This window comes from Crocuta crocuta, unplaced genomic scaffold (assembly GCF_008692635.1).
Source record: "Crocuta crocuta isolate KB4526 unplaced genomic scaffold, BGI_CrCroc_1.0 scaffold145, whole genome shotgun sequence".
NCBI lineage: Eukaryota > Metazoa > Chordata > Mammalia > Carnivora > Hyaenidae > Crocuta > Crocuta crocuta.
In genome coordinates, this window is record NW_027530857.1 from 3,553,557 (window position 1) to 3,571,071 (window position 17,515).

The 17,515-nt window shown below is 45.7% G+C and overlaps 1 protein-coding gene across 7 annotated transcripts in view; it reads right to left on the minus strand.

Annotated features, from left to right (window-relative positions):
- The window catches only part of CDKAL1 (CDKAL1 threonylcarbamoyladenosine tRNA methylthiotransferase), a 700,075-nt gene that overhangs the window by 168,137 nt on the left and 514,423 nt on the right, over positions 1-17,515 (minus strand). For all 7 annotated transcript variants that reach the window (XM_077769569.1, XM_077769571.1, XM_077769566.1 and 4 more), the window contains one exon: positions 8,496-8,558. In XM_077769569.1, coding sequence (XP_077625695.1) covers positions 8,496-8,558 — 63 coding nt within the window. The remainder of the gene's footprint in view (positions 1-8,495; positions 8,559-17,515) is intronic.

Sequence of the window (17,515 nt, forward strand, 5' to 3'; positions counted from 1 at the left end):
GGTGGTGAGACACGAAACACGGTTGGGGGCAGGGTGCAAACACGGATGACAGAGGACTAGAGGGGGTGACCTAAGTTGTACCAGGCTCCAGCCCTTGGGACAGTACGGTTCCTCTCCCTGCCTTGTGTGCCTGGTAAGCATCGTCGAGGCGTGGAGGCAGGGTACAACCAACGGCAGCAAAAACTTTCAGGTTTTAGGGGGTACTTTTAGGTTTGATAAATAACTTGAAAATACAGTAACTGCCATATCTACGCAAATCATCTCCTGGTTATTTTTTATTAATACTTTCATACTGAATGTTGGCAAAGGATTTCGTCATGAATGTTGCTCTTTCCGGTTACTGACGGTGCTGAGAAGGCTCGGGTGGAGAGATGCAAGCGACAGTCATCTACTAAGTACGACATTGGTTAACGCAGGATCCGGGAAACTTTCCATTTTCTGCATCATGACCGCACCATGACATCATGGAAGGAAGTCACGAATGCCGGCTGGTGTCCTGATAAATGGAACAGGGCAGCATTTTACCTGCTTCTAAGCTGTCTTGCTGCCATTTTCCTATTTCTATGTGTTACGATTTCAGTTGATTTTCTCCTCGACCTGTCTCAGTGATTTAGACTCTGACTTGCCCTGTTTCTCTGGAATGAGCACCTCCTGCCATGTTGGTCCTAAAGAATTCCAAAGCCTTTGGCCAGAGGCCCTGTGAGGTCAATCTGCCCCGCCCCCACACCCATAGGGAGGAGTCAGGCAAGAAAGCAAGTTGGGCAGGGCTCTATGAGAAATGGAGTGCAGGGAGCACTGATCCGTGTTAGTCTCTGATGATAGTAGCCCTGACATCCCGCTTTATTCGAGATGTCTTTGCCCACATTAATCAGGTATAAGGTGAACCCGGGGGGAGAGCGGAGGTGAAGGTGGTGGTTTTTAAGACAGGCTTGGCCACTTTAAAAGGAGTTCATTCAGTGGAATCCTCAATGCTCTTCCCCTACTTCTGTTTTCTCTCTCATTCTCACACCTCTGTTTCTACGTGGAGTTTACCTATTTATTAATATAGTTTTGTTAATATTTCTTTATTTTGAGAAAGAGAGCGTGCAAGCAGGGGAGGGGCAGAGAGAGGAAGAGACAGAAAATCCCAAGCAGGCTCTGCGCTGTCAGTGCAAAGGCCGATGTAAGGCACGATCTCATGATCCGTGAAATCAAGACCGGAGCCGAAACTGAGTCGGACGCTTAACCGACTGAGCCACCCAGGCACCCCTCGAGTTGACCTGTTTAAATTTAGACTTGGAAGAGGGTAGAGAGCCAGGTAAGGAGACCCAGTTTGACCTTGAGCTTGAACTGTCAATTCACCTGTTATCAGTGGATTTTTTATCTTACACAGTGGCTTTTCAGCTACTCGTGGCCCAGGGTGACGAGCCGAGGCCCTGGAGCTTGACTGCTCTGTAATTTACTAGCTATGTGACCTTGAGCAGTCACTTAATCTCTCCATGTCTCAGTTTCCCCAACTGTAAAATGGGATAATCAGAAGGGATGCGGACAAAGAGAGTTACGTGTGTGTGTAAAGCTATGAGGACACCACCCGTTACAGGGTGTGCTCCAGCTGAGTAGTAATCCTAATCCCAATCACACCACCACCACCACCAGGTCCGCTGAGATTCCATTCTCTTTGTCTACGCTCAGGGTGCCTGGCAAAGCAGAATTCTCATATCCATCAGGAGCTGCCTGTATCACTTTAGCAGCATTAAAATCTCTGCCATTTACACATACTTCCATACTACCCATCCCTGCAGTCAGAGTAACAACATAAACTAACATGTAAGAAAAACGTTTAACTTTCAGATCAATGTCCTTTTAAGAGGAAAAGAAACACATAAGTACAGTGGCAAAGGTAGGCTCAAGGAAACATGATGAGTTACTCAGCCTGAATCACACGCTGGGGAGGGTTAGGCTTTTGGATCTGGTTGGCACAGATCAGGAAGCAGCGGGTAGCCAGGGACTTGGGCTGCTGAAGTAAAAGAACCAGCTGATCTCTGTCTGCATCTTTGGTAACAATTATATGATCACCTTGGGAGAAGAGACATTTTGACAAATGGAAGCACAGACTTTGTGCCAAGAGAGCTCTTTAGTTATGTCCACTATTCGGAGGCCGAGTTAGTCCCCTGGCTTTGGAGTGGCATTCCCAGGGCCGATGAAGATGGTTTTCCTAGTCACTGAAGTACTCACTTCCCTGGGCCTCGAGGCCAGAACCTGAGCGTGCTTTTAGGGTGGCATGTGGTACAACATTAAGGCGACTCAATCAATTAGACATGTATCCAATTGTTCCCGATATTTAGCAACATCCCTGAGATTACTTTTTAAACAGTTTTTAGTCTTTGCCAAAGACAGGGAGGAGAGTGAAGTGCACAAATGGCTCTGGACAATCTGCTGCGGAGAAGTGTTTTAAGCACGGCATAAACATGCCAAATCAATAACGTGCTTCTTTATCCGCACGGGCCATGAAAATCTGGCTATCATAGACTGCCGTATCCATTAAAACCTGAATATGCTATTTCCAGACAGCAGATAGCTCGAAGCTTCACAGGGCCAGCAGGCAATAATCCAAATTCACATCTCCCTCTCTAGAAGAACCACTCAGAGCACTCTGTTGCTACATTATGTTACTCAAAGTGCAAGGGATGAAGAAGGCTTCACAATACTGTGGCTGCCTCGGGACTGAGTCAAATGGCCATTATTCCTCAGTCATAAAGAGCTGGGGACGGTGACTTCTGTTACCTTAAATCACTAGACAAATCTGATGAATGGAGAAATGTACATCAGCACAGGATTTCTAGAGTGAAACTCCCTCTTTTGCTTCAGGTATGTTATGTGTATTTACAGAAACTTGATGCCACAGAAACTCATAGTCTCTTAGGGAAGAAAGGATGGTGGTTTAACCCAAGACGTTCCCCCCCACCAAGACTTTTAAAATGAAATTTTGCTGTATGCTTCTGTCCACATGAAGCCACAGACAATATTTTACACTTTGTATTAACTACTATTTCACTGTACACTAGTAGACATGAATTCCCAGATGTCTTTGTATTAATAGCAGTTCTTAATGCAGTCTTAGGAAGTGGGAGTTTTGCAAATACATATCAGTATTTTTTTATATTTAATATTGCACTTAAAAATGCATTGTGCTGATGTGTTACACTTATTCTACTCAAGTTATGCCTACCATAGTCGTTAGGATAAAAGTATCTTTTCCTTTAATATTTTTACAGTATCTAATTATATAAATAAGTAATTGGGGGAGGAATATGGATCCTACCCTCATTTTTCCAGCTCACATTTTTTTTGGTCCTTTACCCAATTACCAACACATGTTTAACCACTCGTTTACTATTTCTCTGTTGTTAAAGCACTTTGTATAATACTTCGTTTGCCCAACCTTTAGAAACTAGCTATATCAAAGAGTTTTCAAGATAAGTAATATTTACCCTTAAAATATCACTGTTTCTAAAAACAGACTACCCACATCTCCACTATTTTAAAACATCTGCTTCTTGATGTATGTAAGACCCTGTCATTTAACTCTGGGACCCCTAAAACATGTGGGATCTTTGGGTGTTTGGGTCCAAATTAAGTGGTCTTGGGCAGCTGCACTTTTTAGAGTCCCTTCGTTAATGACTTAGAGTCTTTATGGCCTTGCCCTGGCCTTCATTTTCAGTATGCCGCCACGTTTTAGTGGAGCTCTGGCTTCTTGAAGCAATAACCACCCTCTCTGTAAGTGCTGCTAAGGCTGACTGTGATTTGGGAAACCAGACATCTATATTTGTTAGAAATACTCTTTTTAAAAGTGGACTGTGTGTGGATGGGGGGGAAGGTGGGGAGAGCTGAAGAAGTAATGAGGTGAGGAGAGAGAATTAAACATGGATTTTGATAGTCCCGGCTGGCGGACTTTGCAGACTCTGAGCAGCGTTGTACAGAGCAGAGAAGCCTGCACAGAAGTCCTCTGGCTGAAGAAAGCACTGATGTTTGTCTTCTATCTACTCACAGCCTAACTCATCAAGTGTATTCATACACAGCCGTTGCGGGGGCACATATGAATTTGTTTATAGTTTAATTGATACACATCTGTGCCTGTAGAAATAACACTAGTCACCAAAAAAAAGGAAAGAAAAAACCAAAGCTTATTCCACCAACATAGCTTTATAATAATGTTTCTTCTCATGTGTGCCTAGTCATTCATGTCTACAAGTGTAGAAAATCATTAAAATAATTACAGTCACTAAAAGAACGAGAGATGCCCACTTCACAAAATACAGAAACTGTAAGAGTGGTAACCTGTTAAAGACTTATTTTTTCCTTCATAGTTTATGGTCAAGGTGGTTTCCATATAAGACCCAGTGCTCAGCCCCACAAGTGCCCTCCTCCATGCTCATCACCCCCCTTCCCCTCTCCCGACCCCCAGGAGCCTTCAGTTTGTTCTCAGCATTCAAGAGTCTCTCATGGTTTGCCTCCCTCCCTCTCCCCCACTATTTTTCCCCTTCTCCTCCCCCACGGTCCTCCGTTAAGTTTCTCCTGATCCACTTATAAGTGGAAACATATGGTATCTGTAAAGACTCACTTTTAATGGTGGAATATATACTAATGTATGCAGATTAACTGCATTTAGAAACTTATTCAACTATGCAGATGTTAAAAACCACTACAGGGGCGCCTGGGTGGCTCAATCGGTTAAGCGTCCGACTTCGGCTCATGTCATGATCTCACCGTTAGTGGGTTTGAGCCCCACGTCAGGCTCTGTGCTGACAGCTCAGAGCCTGGAGCCTGTTTTGGATTCTGTATCTCCCTCTCTCTCTGACCCTCCCCTGCTCATGTTGTCGCTCTCTCTCTCAGGAATAAATAAAACATTTAAAAAAAAAAACCCACTACAGACTTAAGCAGAATTTTATACTTTTTCCTTCCACACCTTTTCATATTTTGTCATAGCTTTTTACATTAGTACTTTATCAACATCTATGTTTAGCTAATAAACTTAGACATGCTCCTCCCCCCGAATATGTAACTCTGATAAAATCTAACAAGAAAGAAAAAAAAAGGAAGGAAATAGAGAGATAGACAGACAGACATCTTTTATACACAGGGCAATACTTTTTTCAGGCCAAAGACAGGAAGCTACTATGCCATTTTAATGAAAAGTGTTCTAATTATAGCCTCCTCTACTTATCCATAACTTATCCAAAGAAAAAGTTCAACTCCAGGACCTGGAAGGCTTCCGGACCTGTAACCGTTCCTGGGAGGCAGTATGATGTGTTTCCAGAAGTACAAGCTATGTTTATTACGTGTTTATTAAAAGAACAGAGGACAGCCTCCAACGCACAAAATGCAATCCGATTACCTGCCACTTTGGACTGTCTTTTCCAATGTTTTCTTTTATTAGGACAGATAAATGGGAATTAGCTCTGGTTAAGCCTTTTTATATGTCTGTATTAGAAGAACTAAAAACAATTTTAAAAAATGTTTATGGAACCAGAGGTAAAAGGCCAAAATGAAATTCTTCCAGTCTCCAGCAAAATTTGTCTTAAGAGTGTAAAAACTAAATCAGGTATTTTCCTTAAGACTCCTTCTGAGTGCACATTTTGCTCTAAGCTTTATTTGCTTTCTGCAACATCATTTAAGAGGAAACCAACTGACCATTTACAACCTAAACAATGGCTTCAGAGTATGATTAAGAAATGCACCTGGCCTCACTCAAACAACACGTTTGTTTAACCCGGTGACTTTCCGGTGTCTGGGGTCAGGCAGGAGCGATCTCTGTTGGGTTGAGGAGGGCGGGGGGAGGAGAGAAGAGCAAATGTAACTGACTCACTGAGAAGAGAACGGTTGTACTTACTACCCATTGTAATTACAACTGTTTTAACAGTTTCTAGCAGGCAAGGCTATCATTTCAGTGACCTGCTATAATTTGGGATGAAGCCCCAGGAAGTCGGGCCAACTTTAGAACAGGAGCTGCATTTGAGTTTACTCAGCATAATGAACCCACTGAAATGCTGAGTGTTGCTTCTTGGGTATAAATTTACGTCAAGGGAAAAATTAACAATAAAAGGAATTTAGCTAGCGAGGAAAGGAATACCACAAAGTTCACTCCCAGGAAAATTTCAACCATGTAGAAAAAATATACAGATGCGGAAGAGCATGATGAACCCCCATAAACTCATCAGTCAGTTTCAATCATCATCAACACGTGGCCAATCTTACTATAGCCTCCCTACCCACCCCTGCCTTGCTGCCTTTTTATTTCTCCAAGTAAATCACAGACAGCCCATATTTTCTTTTACACAAGCTTTCATTTATAATGTATGTATGTATTTAACTTAAAGATCACTACAGAAATCTCACCGAGCAGGAGGCGTTTAAGCCAACTTTAACCACATCTTACGAAACGTTCTAGCTAGAACCTATCTGCTTAGAAAGCTAATTTGTTTGAATATAATTGGATACTTAAAATGACCAAGTACGTGGAAAGGTAGCCCTCCTTGTATTTTATTTGTGGGGGGAAGAAAGGTACATTCTAAGACTGAGAAAGCAGTGTCTGTTACTCAGTCCCCGTGATGCTAGTCTTTGTAAACACAGATCCACAGGAGACCAGGTTGAAAGTGACCCGGGTAGACTTGCCCTGGATGGAGCCCAGAAAGGAGGGAGGCGGCACGCACGGGGCAGGAGCCGCCTGGAAACTTTCCCCTTTTCCGTCGCTACGCATGTAGAAGAGAGCAGGGTGCCAGGAGGCCAAACCTTTGGAACTTCAAAAATCACTCATCAAGGAGTCTAACTCCTTACAATAATTTATTACCGATCTTAAAGCAAAGATCAAAAGGAACTCCATCTAGCATTTATATTCAAGTCCTCATTGCCCAGTGACTAATTTGTAGAGGAATGAAGTCTTTACAAGGGAAGCCAAAATAATCTGAGGTGACTTTGATACAGTGCCACAAAGGATATGAAGAGGAAGCCGGTAGAGGCTGCAAATGGCGAAGTTCCATCAAGAGCTCTAATAAAAGAATAATGGAATTTCCCTTCACTGTGAATTAAAAAATGTTAGAAGTGGGCAAAATTCACACAAGTCTGGCAAAACCTTTGATTTGTCACAGCCTTTTGTTGTTCTTAAATGTGAACTTCAGCCACTGCTGCATTTATGTTAAATGGCTTCATCTAAAAAAAAAAAAAAAGCACCATTCCCATCAGGAATCCGGTTCCCTTTGCTGGCATATTACTTATCAGCCTGCACCTTCCTCCTCTTCCCATTGTTAGGGGCCCCCGGCTCCCTCCATCTCTTTCAAACAAATTGCCACATTCTGCAAAGCGACTGGTTTAACTTGAAAAATGTAACTTGAAGTGATATAATTTTTAGTACTGTAGACTGCCATGGTCACACGAAGCAGAAACACCTCGTTCACACACTGTTGGCGCTTCAAGTCAACTGGTCACTATAGAAACACTAGAAGCTACTGAAAATCTTTCGACTTCTATGAACAACTGGCACAATTTTTTCCTCCTGCATCCAGACGTCTCCCGTATTCTCAACTGAGGAAAATGCTTTTCACACTACTTATTTTGGCTAGTTAAAAAATCCCCACCACATGTCGCCTTGTAAATTCATAGATAAAGATTTAAGTTTATATTAGCATTTCAACTGTGCAAATTTTTTGTTCGCTTCTGAAATCACCTCGAATTAACAGATTTACTGGAACCTTACGTGATATACAAGTTGTGCACATGTCTTAGAATTCTTGTGATATATTTCCCCGTGATGATGTGGTGTGCAGCATTTTCTTTAGAAACAGTTAAAAGAGTTTTTGTTTTTTTTTAAAGAGCCCTTACCTTTTACAAATATATGGTGAAATGCTTAGTAAAAAGATGTTCGGGAATTCTTCAAACATGGGGGTGTGTGTGTGGAGAGTGCGGGACATAAATGAAGCAAGACTGGCCATGAGTCTATAAAGCTGGGGCCGAACACGGAGGAGTCGTGACACTGTTTGGTCTTCTGGAAGCCAAAATGTTTGGCAGCGGATATTTCGGATAGTATGCAATACACCGCTTATTGTTGGGCAGTTTATTTAGGAAAAAATACCCTTCTAGCAGGTGCAATGGAAAACCAAGAGTTGGCAATTACTATCACAACGATCTTTACCAATTCAAAAGTCAAGCGTATCACTTCAGTGTTTGGAAGGAAAAAAAAAAATATCAACCAAATAAATAAACCCCCCCGATCTGTGTATCCATCGACTCTGAGATTTCAAGGACAACATGCAACTGCAGTCTAATGTGAATAAAACAGAATATATTAGTTCAGAAATAAGGATGTTTCTGATGTCTTTGGACGACATAAAGAGCTGACAAATTAAAAGGAAAATCTAAACATAACTGGAAGGTGCACTTCAGAATCGCTACGTATGGGTGCGACTTCTGCTCTATGTTCAGAGAGACATCTATCCAACACACGAGGACCATGCTTCTCTTACCTTGTGATCATATGGATTGTAAGAATGGAACACCCGAGAAAGATCTCTTGTTCTTTGCTTTTTCTGTGGAAGAAAACACAAACATCTGAGTTGACAGGTAGCAAAAATATATACGTGCACTTCTATCCATATGCAGGCCTACCCATCTCTGTCTTTCTACCTACCTGCCTGCATTAGCATACTGTTTAGAGACCCTTGCTGTGCAAGCTTAGGGGCCACAGTGCCAACCTGGGACACAGGGAGGCAATTAGAAACGAAAGCCACTTGGGGCGCCTGGGAGTTGAGTGTCCGACTTCGGCTCAGGTCATGATCTCATGGTTCATGGGTTCGAGCCCTGTGTCAGGCTCTGTGCTTGACAGCTCAGAGCCTGGAGGCTGCTTCAGATTCTGTGTCTCCCTCTCTCTCTGACCCTCCCCCTCTTATGCTGTCTGTCAATCTCTGTCTCAAAACAAACAATAAAAAAATTTTAAAAAAGAAGAAAGGGGATCATTCTGTACACACTGCCCTAAAATTTACTTTTTCCACTTCACAACTTATCCTTGCAAACTTAAAAGACTTGTATCACCAGATCTGCAATCCCTTAAATGGGGTACTGGGACCCAAAAACTTCTGAAAGCTGATCTTTTTTCTGTAATTCATTTCAGTTTTTTAACAAAACAATCCTCTTTGCCAGCTTGACAGTGTGAATTTTTTAAAAAAGATAAACTACAGAAGAGCAGATACAGAGTCAAATAGCATACCACCCTGGTGACCTCGGTGGATAAGGCCAAGCACTGCCCCAATGTGCCTTCTCACCGAGAGTAACTGTGAAGGGATTGCAACAAAAGTTGGATATTCTTTTTTAGGTTTATTTATTTATTTTGGGGGGAGAGAGAGAGACAGAGACAGAGACAGAGAGAGACAGAGAAGAGAGAGAGAATGGGAGCTGGGGAGGAGCAGAGAGAGGGAGAGAAAGAATTCCAAGCAGGCTCCATGTGCTTTCAGCACAGAGCCCAATTTCAGGCTTGATCCCATGACCCTGGGATCATGACCTGAACCAAAATCAAGAGTCAGACACTTAACCAACTCCACCACCCAGGTGCCTTGAAAGTTGGAAATTCTTGATTTCTCTCTTCCATTTAAAGGTTAGAACATTCTCAATTTACAGAACAGATAAAACATCTTTAAGACAGATGTCAAACGTCTTCTCAGATGCCAATTATAGAATTTATTTTCTTTGGAGCGCCTGGGTGGCTCAGTCGCTTAAGTGTCCGACTTCAGCTCAGGTCATGATCTCACAGCTCGTGGGTTCGAGCCCCGTGTCAGACTCTGCTGACAGCCAGCCCCGAGCCTGAAGTCTGCTTCCAATTCTGCATCTCTTTCTCTCTCTCTGTTCCTCCCCTGCTCATACTGTCTCTCCAAAGTAAGTAAACATTAAGGAAGATTTAGAATTTATTTTTTATGTTTATCTCGTGTTCACCGTAGTTAGTCCCCCGCCATGTCTTACACTCTGGCACGAGTGTGGCCGGTCTGTCCCTTCCACAGCCCCCGCCCTGCTTCGCTCCCCTTTGCTGTTGTTAATCCAACTACCAGGTTCCTGGCTGCTTCTGTCTTTACTTGTGGATGCGTCCTTGCCTGGTATCCATGCTTCCTGGGGAAATACTTCCCTACGTCCTTCCTTTCGACTCCAGGGTCTGCGTGAGCATGTCTGTCACACGTCCAGTGACGTGAGCAGGTCCTCTGGCCTAGATTGTGCATGACCTGCAGCCACTGGGCTGAGGAGCGGAGCCTGCTGACAACTAGGATCTTGTATCAGCCACTTGCATGCACGCAGCCTCCTCCTACAGACCAGCTTCCCTCATCCGGCCCTGTCTTTGGAGTCACAATTCCACGTGCCAGTCTCTCAAGTCACTTGCCTGTGTTTCCACATTCTGACACCCACTAAAAATCACCCCTCCTTGCCGCGAGCCCAAACCCCTACCCCCTCTGTCCACCTCTCAAATGGGCCTCCGACCACTAAACTCTGAAGGAACTTAAAACTTCTTTTCCGTGAAGAGCAGGGATGAGCCTCTATCTGGAAACAGTCCCTGGGCTCCGGGTGAGCCCTGAAATCTGTACTGAGCAGGTAGCCTGCCGATCAAGGTTGTCATTAGCTTCCAATTTTCTCTGTCCTTTCCACGTACCCACTCAGTTGTGTAACAGTTCTTGGCTTATGCTTCAATCAGAAGAAAAACGACGGATATTAACATTTCCTTTGGAAGAAGACTCACTATAAAACATGGTGGGACTTTTTTTTTTTTTCCCCAGGAAGAAAATGATGCTAGAAAGGATAAAAGATGGAGCGTATCAGTATTCAGTTTAGGAGGTGTCTGAAAGACTGTTCAGACCTGAAATGGCTGAGCCATTAGCTTGGGTTGGCTGATGGAAATGGAATATTCAGAGGTTGTTTTGTGTGACCTTTTCATGTGGTTTTTGGTTTTATATCTCTATTTTGACAGCTAAAATCTATACATGCCTTTTACCTCAAATTATTCTGGGAAGGAAGTGGGGTATAAATGACAAGTAAATAACAATTCAGATTAGTACCCAAAGCAGCCAGTAAGGTAAAATTCTCCTCTTTCTGACAAGAAATTTATTATATACAAATACAGTGAAGTCTTGGCTATGAATACTGAAAGTTACACATATTAGTTCAGTTAACTGAAAAACTACTGCTATTTTCCTATGAGGTCAGAATCCCGTAACCCAGTGGCCTGTGTTCTGGGATCCAGGGCAGCGGCTGGTAAATGATGGCCTGTGGGCCAATCCAGCCCACCACCTGGTTTTGTCAGCAAAATTTTACCAAGATGCAGCCCACACGCTCCTGTGTATGTATCATCCATGACCACTTCCATGCTACAAGAGCGGAGCTGAGTGGTTACAACAGAGATCATATGGCCCATAAATCCTCAAGTATTTACTACCTGGCCCTTTACAGAAATAGCCATCCCAGATCCCGAATCCCGGTCTTGGGCCACGTCTACTTGTGGCAAGAGTCCCCAGACCCCGAACCAGCAAGATTCCTTGCTCCGTCCACTTGATGCAGACAGTTCAAGGACCAATCGTAACCCATACTGTGACACAGCAAGACGGACATACCAGCCAATAACCATGCCGCATCTTGCTCTCAGGATCTTACTTGTGAACAGTCTATGTGTGGACACAATATTCCAAGTTGGCTTGCTGAGTGTGCGGAAATACATCCGGGGCTTTCAGAGGTTTCTACATCCACACTGTAACCGCTCATTACAGAAACACCGAGAGCCTTTACTAAATTCTAGTGCAAAGGCCACGTGGAAGATGTCATGCACAAGTGGCTGACGCGTGGCCATGCTTGCTAGTGAGCTGGTTTCTCACAGGCAGACAATGCTAAGGGTACGAGGCTACAGAACTTGTTTAGCCTTGCTAGTAGCAGTTTTAACTGAAACTGAACGCTGAGCCAAAAATGGAGTAATTAGATACTTTCCTATTGCATCATCGTGTGGGTCTCAACTACCTCCCACTTTTTAGCTTGTTTAAACAAACATTATATTTCATGCGAGCGCCTGTTAATTCTCCGGGTGTTTAAAGAGTAAACATGTCGAACAAGGTGTGTGATGCGCTTGGAACAGGGGTGGCCATCAACTCTGTCAACTGTATGAGGCACCTTCCAGTCACCTTCGTCCCGAATCCCGGGGTCCGGGCTGCAGAGACGAGAGGGAGATGACAAAGTAACTGTGTGCCGAGCCCCACGGGTGTGTAGGTCTCTGGGTTTAAGGGAGTCTGAGACTGTGGTCAAACTTGTAGATTCCTGAGAACCCCCATCCTGTAGGTATTTTCTAAACTGCTTTATATTTCACTCGCCAAGAACAGAAAACACCGATGACTCCTTTCATGTCCAAGTTTAAACTCCTTTTCGGACAGAACCAAACCAAACTAAAAGCCCTAATGGAGCAATTTTTTTTTTTTTAAACAGGTCAGGTTTCCAGAGAGTGTAATCATTTCCATTTTTATCAAGGGGACACAGGAGTTAGATGTGAAAGAAGCACCACATATGAGAATCTGTACTTTGAAGGTGAGGTTAGAGAACCAACTGAACTGTACCAATACCCTCCAGTTTACCTTTTCCTGGGCTCCCCACACAAAGCCCATGTTTCCCGTGCTCACGGTCTACTTGCAGGTAACACAATATAAATGCCTCAGTAAATCTGGTGGTAAGAAGCCGAAAGAGCAGGTCTGAGTTTCAATGTACTAACTTCCTGTTTCCCTTTTCCGCACGTAAGGAGCTTGGAAAGTCACCACTCTGTCTTCCTGGCAAGTGACAAGCTTGAACAGACTGAAAAATCAACTCTTTTTGGGTGCATAAGGGAGGGAAAACCAGAAAACAGTGCTGCCCCCAGCGCTGGGAGGGACCAGGAAGCCAGCATGGGGGATGTGGCTTCCTGCAGCGTGGAGCCGCCTCAGGAACCGTGCGGAGCGGGGAGACCGAAGGGTGGCTGACGGCACCGCGGGAGGCTCAGGGCACATGACGCCACTAGGAGCTTCGGGCGATCCGCTCACGGGGCGGGAACAGCCGGTCCCCAGCACCGCAAGATTTACCTCCAGGAGCTCACCCAGGTTCCCAGGGTAAATATGGGAGAAAAATCCCCTGTGGTTTCTGGCACAGGGAGGGGACAAAGCCACGTTCTGAAACCAGCTGGAACGCTCCGTTCTTCACAAGGCCTGCCCTCAGGGGAGACCAGTTACCCAGAGCCTAGCCGGCTTGGGCATCACCAGGGACTGACCTACCTGAGGGGGGAAATACCCAACATCAGCCCGCTTCGCCAACCTGTTCCACCCACGGAGGGAGGGAAAGCATGGAGAAAAGTTGTTTGCAAACCAGGGGCACAGAGTCACTAAAAGCCTGAGCTCTAATCACAGGACTCCGGAAAGCTTGGCCCATCCCCACACCTCAACATCATGTAACTAAAGGCCTATTTACGGCAGTTCCTTTTGTTCAGCACATCACATCTGGCTATCGAGAAAAATTACAAGACATATTGAAAGACAAAAAACACAGTCTGAAGACAGACGGATCTTGAGAAGCTGACATGGCAGCGTGCTGGAATTATCAGCCTGGGAATTTAAAATACGTGGAGGGTTCTGATGGTTGACGTAGACAGTAGGCAAGAATTAAAAATGCAAACAGAGACATGGAAATCTAAGAATGAGCCTCCCCCAAACTTCCCCCCACTCCCACCAAACGCTAAAGATAAACACATAACAGAAATGAAGAATGCTGTGGACAGGCTCATCAGCAGACTGGACACGGGTGAAGAAGGAATCTCTGAGCTCGAGGTATATCAACAGAATTCTCAAAAAGCAAAAAGAAGAGAGAACAAAGACTGAAGAAAAAAAAAAAGAGTATCCATGGGCACCTGAGTGGCTCAGTTGGTTTAGCGTCTGACTCTGAATCTCAGCTCATTGATCTCTGGGTTCATAGGTTCCAGCCCCCCATGAGGGTGTGCGCTGACAGTGCGGAGCGTGCCTGGGACTCTCTCTCTCTCTGCCCCTCCCTGACTCGTGTTTTTTTTCTCTCTCTCTCTAAATAAATAAATTTCAAAAAAACCGGAATACACAAGGACTGGGGGGGCAACCACAAAAGGTGTAATATATGGGGACGTGAGGAGAAGAAAGGAACGCAAATATTTGAAACAATAAATAATGCCTGAGAATTTCCCCAAATTAATGTCAGACACCAAACCACAGATCTAGAACTTCAGACAACACAGGCGGGACAAATGCCAAGGAAATATACTTTTATATGTGTATGTACTTTTTATTCTCGAGAGACAGAGAGAGAGCACAGGCTGGTTAGGGGCAGAGAGAGAGGGAGACACAGAATCTGAAGCAGGCTCCAGGCTCCAAGCTGTCAGCACAGAGCCCGATGTGGGGCTCGAACTCACAAACTGTGAGATCAAGACCTGAGTGGAATTCGGGCGCTGAGCCCCCCAGGCGCCCCAGGAATTTCTTATCTGCAGAGGAACAAAGATAGGAACTATAACTGACATCTCAGAAACCACACAGGCGAGAGAGAGAGAAATATTCCAAGTGCTGGGAAGAAAAATCCACCAACTTAGAATTCTGTACCCCCCAAAATTATCCCTCAAAGATGAATACATTAAAAACCTCCTCAGACAAACAATGACTGAGGACATTTGTTGCCAGGGGACCTCGTACGCAAGAAACATTAAAGCTGTTCTTTAGAGAGAAGGAAGGTGAAAAAGGTCAGAAATCAGGATGTGAAGGAAGAGCACTGAATAAGTGGGGAGAAAAATGTACAGGTAAAAGAAGTTTTATTTTCCTTATTCTTAACTGATCTAACAAAAAACAGTTGATTGGAAACAGCGATAGTGCCCGCGTAATGGATTTTGCATGCTTCTGTGCATGTGAAATGAATGACGACGACACAAGGCGTGACAGGAAGAAACACGGTACTGTAAGGCGCTCACACTCCCCTAGAGTGGGATCATGTGACATGGAAGTGGATTTTTTTTTTTTTGGCTTGGATGTTGGGAACTGCATATTGCAAACTCTGGCAACCCACTAAAACAGGTTCCAAACAGAACTCTAGCGGATATGCTAAGAAAGGAGAGTTTGAAGCCACTTACTTTTTCCTGTCCCCTGGTTGGCAGAGAGCCTGAGAAGCGGTTAAGCCATCGGCTGGCAAGGAGCCGAGTCCACCCGTCAGGTCCTGCCTGACCGCTGCGTCCCGCAGGCGCCCCATGCGATGACGGTGGCGGGGCCTGGGGGTGCTGGGTGCTAAACACTGGAGTCCCAGTCGCAGGTAGTGAAAGCCAGGGACAAGGACCGGTCAGTTAGTGCCCGCCAGGGACAGGCATGCAGTAGGGACGTCAGAGAACCCCACCCTGAGGCGAAAGGACCCCAAATCAGCCACGACGCGCGAGAGTAACAACAAACGGCTGAGGGCTGAAGGGGCTCTTGGTGAAACTTGCCGGGAACGAGGAGAAAGGTCAGGACAGGGCTTAGGAAGATACCCAAGAGGTGACCGTCAGGGGCAGAAACGAAGGAGCCACAGAAAGCTGAGAGGCCAGTGACGGCGCTGACAAGCACACCTGCGGTGTGACAACGGGTGCGTCTCCTGTCCGCCCGGGGACCGTCTCCCACACCCCCTGCAGGGCGGGCCAGTGGGCAGGGCGCGGGCACTGCTGGGCTCACGAAGTCAAGCCTGCAGCGTGCCAGCATCGGGTTGAAGAGGGGAAAGATTATCGCTTACTGGACAGTTCAGGTTTGGATAAAGGCAGGAATAAAGGAACGGAGTCTATAGATTAGGCCGTTTATGATGAGTAAGACAGCAGGCGGGGGGAGGCACCCGGAGAAGACAAAGGAAAAGAGCTGGTGCTGCGGAATCAGAGACGGGGCTGGATGACGAGAGCGCTCGGTGCCGGAAAGGGGACAGCCCGTCACGCTGGGGTCTTGGACGGAGCAGGGCGCCCGGCCAGAGGCCAGGCAGCACAAGAGAGTGAGGCAACGGTTCAGAAGAAAGGACAGCAGCCCGTCGCAGGCTCAGCAAGGGCGGGCGGCGACGTGGGGTGGAGGGAGGAAGCGCGAGGACCCAGGACCCACAGCCTTTGGTGACTGATCAGGTGCGGAGCGCAAGAGAGGGAAGGACAGTGGTGGCCCCAAGACTTCAGGCTCAGACAACCACGGGGAGAGAAGTGCTCGGCACTGATATAAGGAATCCAAGCAAAAAGTAAGTTTTTTTGGGGGGAGGGAGTTCAGACTTGAACAGACGCATTTGAGCAGCTGGCGGTGATGCACGTGGGGAGATGACAGGGGAGTGAATAAAAGGGGATGGTGCCGGTGGAGAGATGGGGGCCACGGGTCTGGGAGTCACGAGCCTACTGGTATAATTTAATAAAGCAGGAGAGGGGGTGTGATCACACGGGAGCACAAAGAATAAAGGAGGCAGGAAGCACAGAGAAGATGGAAGTTCATACCCCAGCAAAGCACAGCTCCCTGCTCGGGACTTCCTAAGTGACGTGAGGGACGAGTGGTTCTCAACCCTGGCTGCAGGTCAGAACCAATGAGGAAGCTTTAAAACATACCAGTGCTCAGGGCGCCTGGGGGGCTCAGTCGGTTAAGTGTCCGACTTCAGCTCAGGTCATGATCTTATGGTTCGTGGGTTCGAGCCCCGCGTCGGGCCCTGTGCTGACAGCTCAGAGCCTGGAGCCTGTTTCAGATTCTGTGTCTCCCTCTCTCTCTGACCCTCCCTTGCTCAAGCTGTCTCTCTCTTTCTCAAAAATAAATAAAAAGCATTAAAAATAATATTAAAATATACCAGTGCTCTGGTCTATATCCCTAGTGGCATGATGGGATCAAGGCAAGGTCTAAAACCTCTCAGGTTTTCAAACGTGTGGTCAAAGTTGAGGACCAGCAGCCAATATGCTCCCTGAGGTCTCTCCTGGCTATTAGCCTCTGTCTTCCGGGTGGGTCCCCGCTGGCCTTCAGCTTTGCCATTCTGGGTTCTGAATTCTAACAAGCGTTTTCATTCTTTTTTTTAAATTTTTTTTTTTAATGCTTTACCTACTTCTGAAAGAGAGAGAGAGAGAGATAGAGAGAGACAGAGAGACTGCGTGAGCAGGGGAGGGTCAGAGAGACGGAGATACAGAATCTGAAACAGGCTCCAGGCTCTGAGATAGCACAGAGCCCGACGCGGGGCTCGAACCCACAAACTGTGAGATCATGACCTGAGCCAAAGTCAGCCGCCTAACCGACTAAGCCACCCAGGTGCCCCAAGCGTTTTCATTCTTAATCGCCACATTACATCTGCAGCTGTGCCTTATTTCCCAATCTCTTCCTTGACTCAAGAATGAACTCTATTGAGGAATTCCTCTGGGGCGCATCGAGGCTTCGGCTGCAGGGAACAGGCTGCTGCTATATATCTTGTTCCCTACTTGGTGAGTGCCTCTGAAAAATTAATGGAAAGCTAATTTAATAAACCTGAACCTTTATTTTGTTAT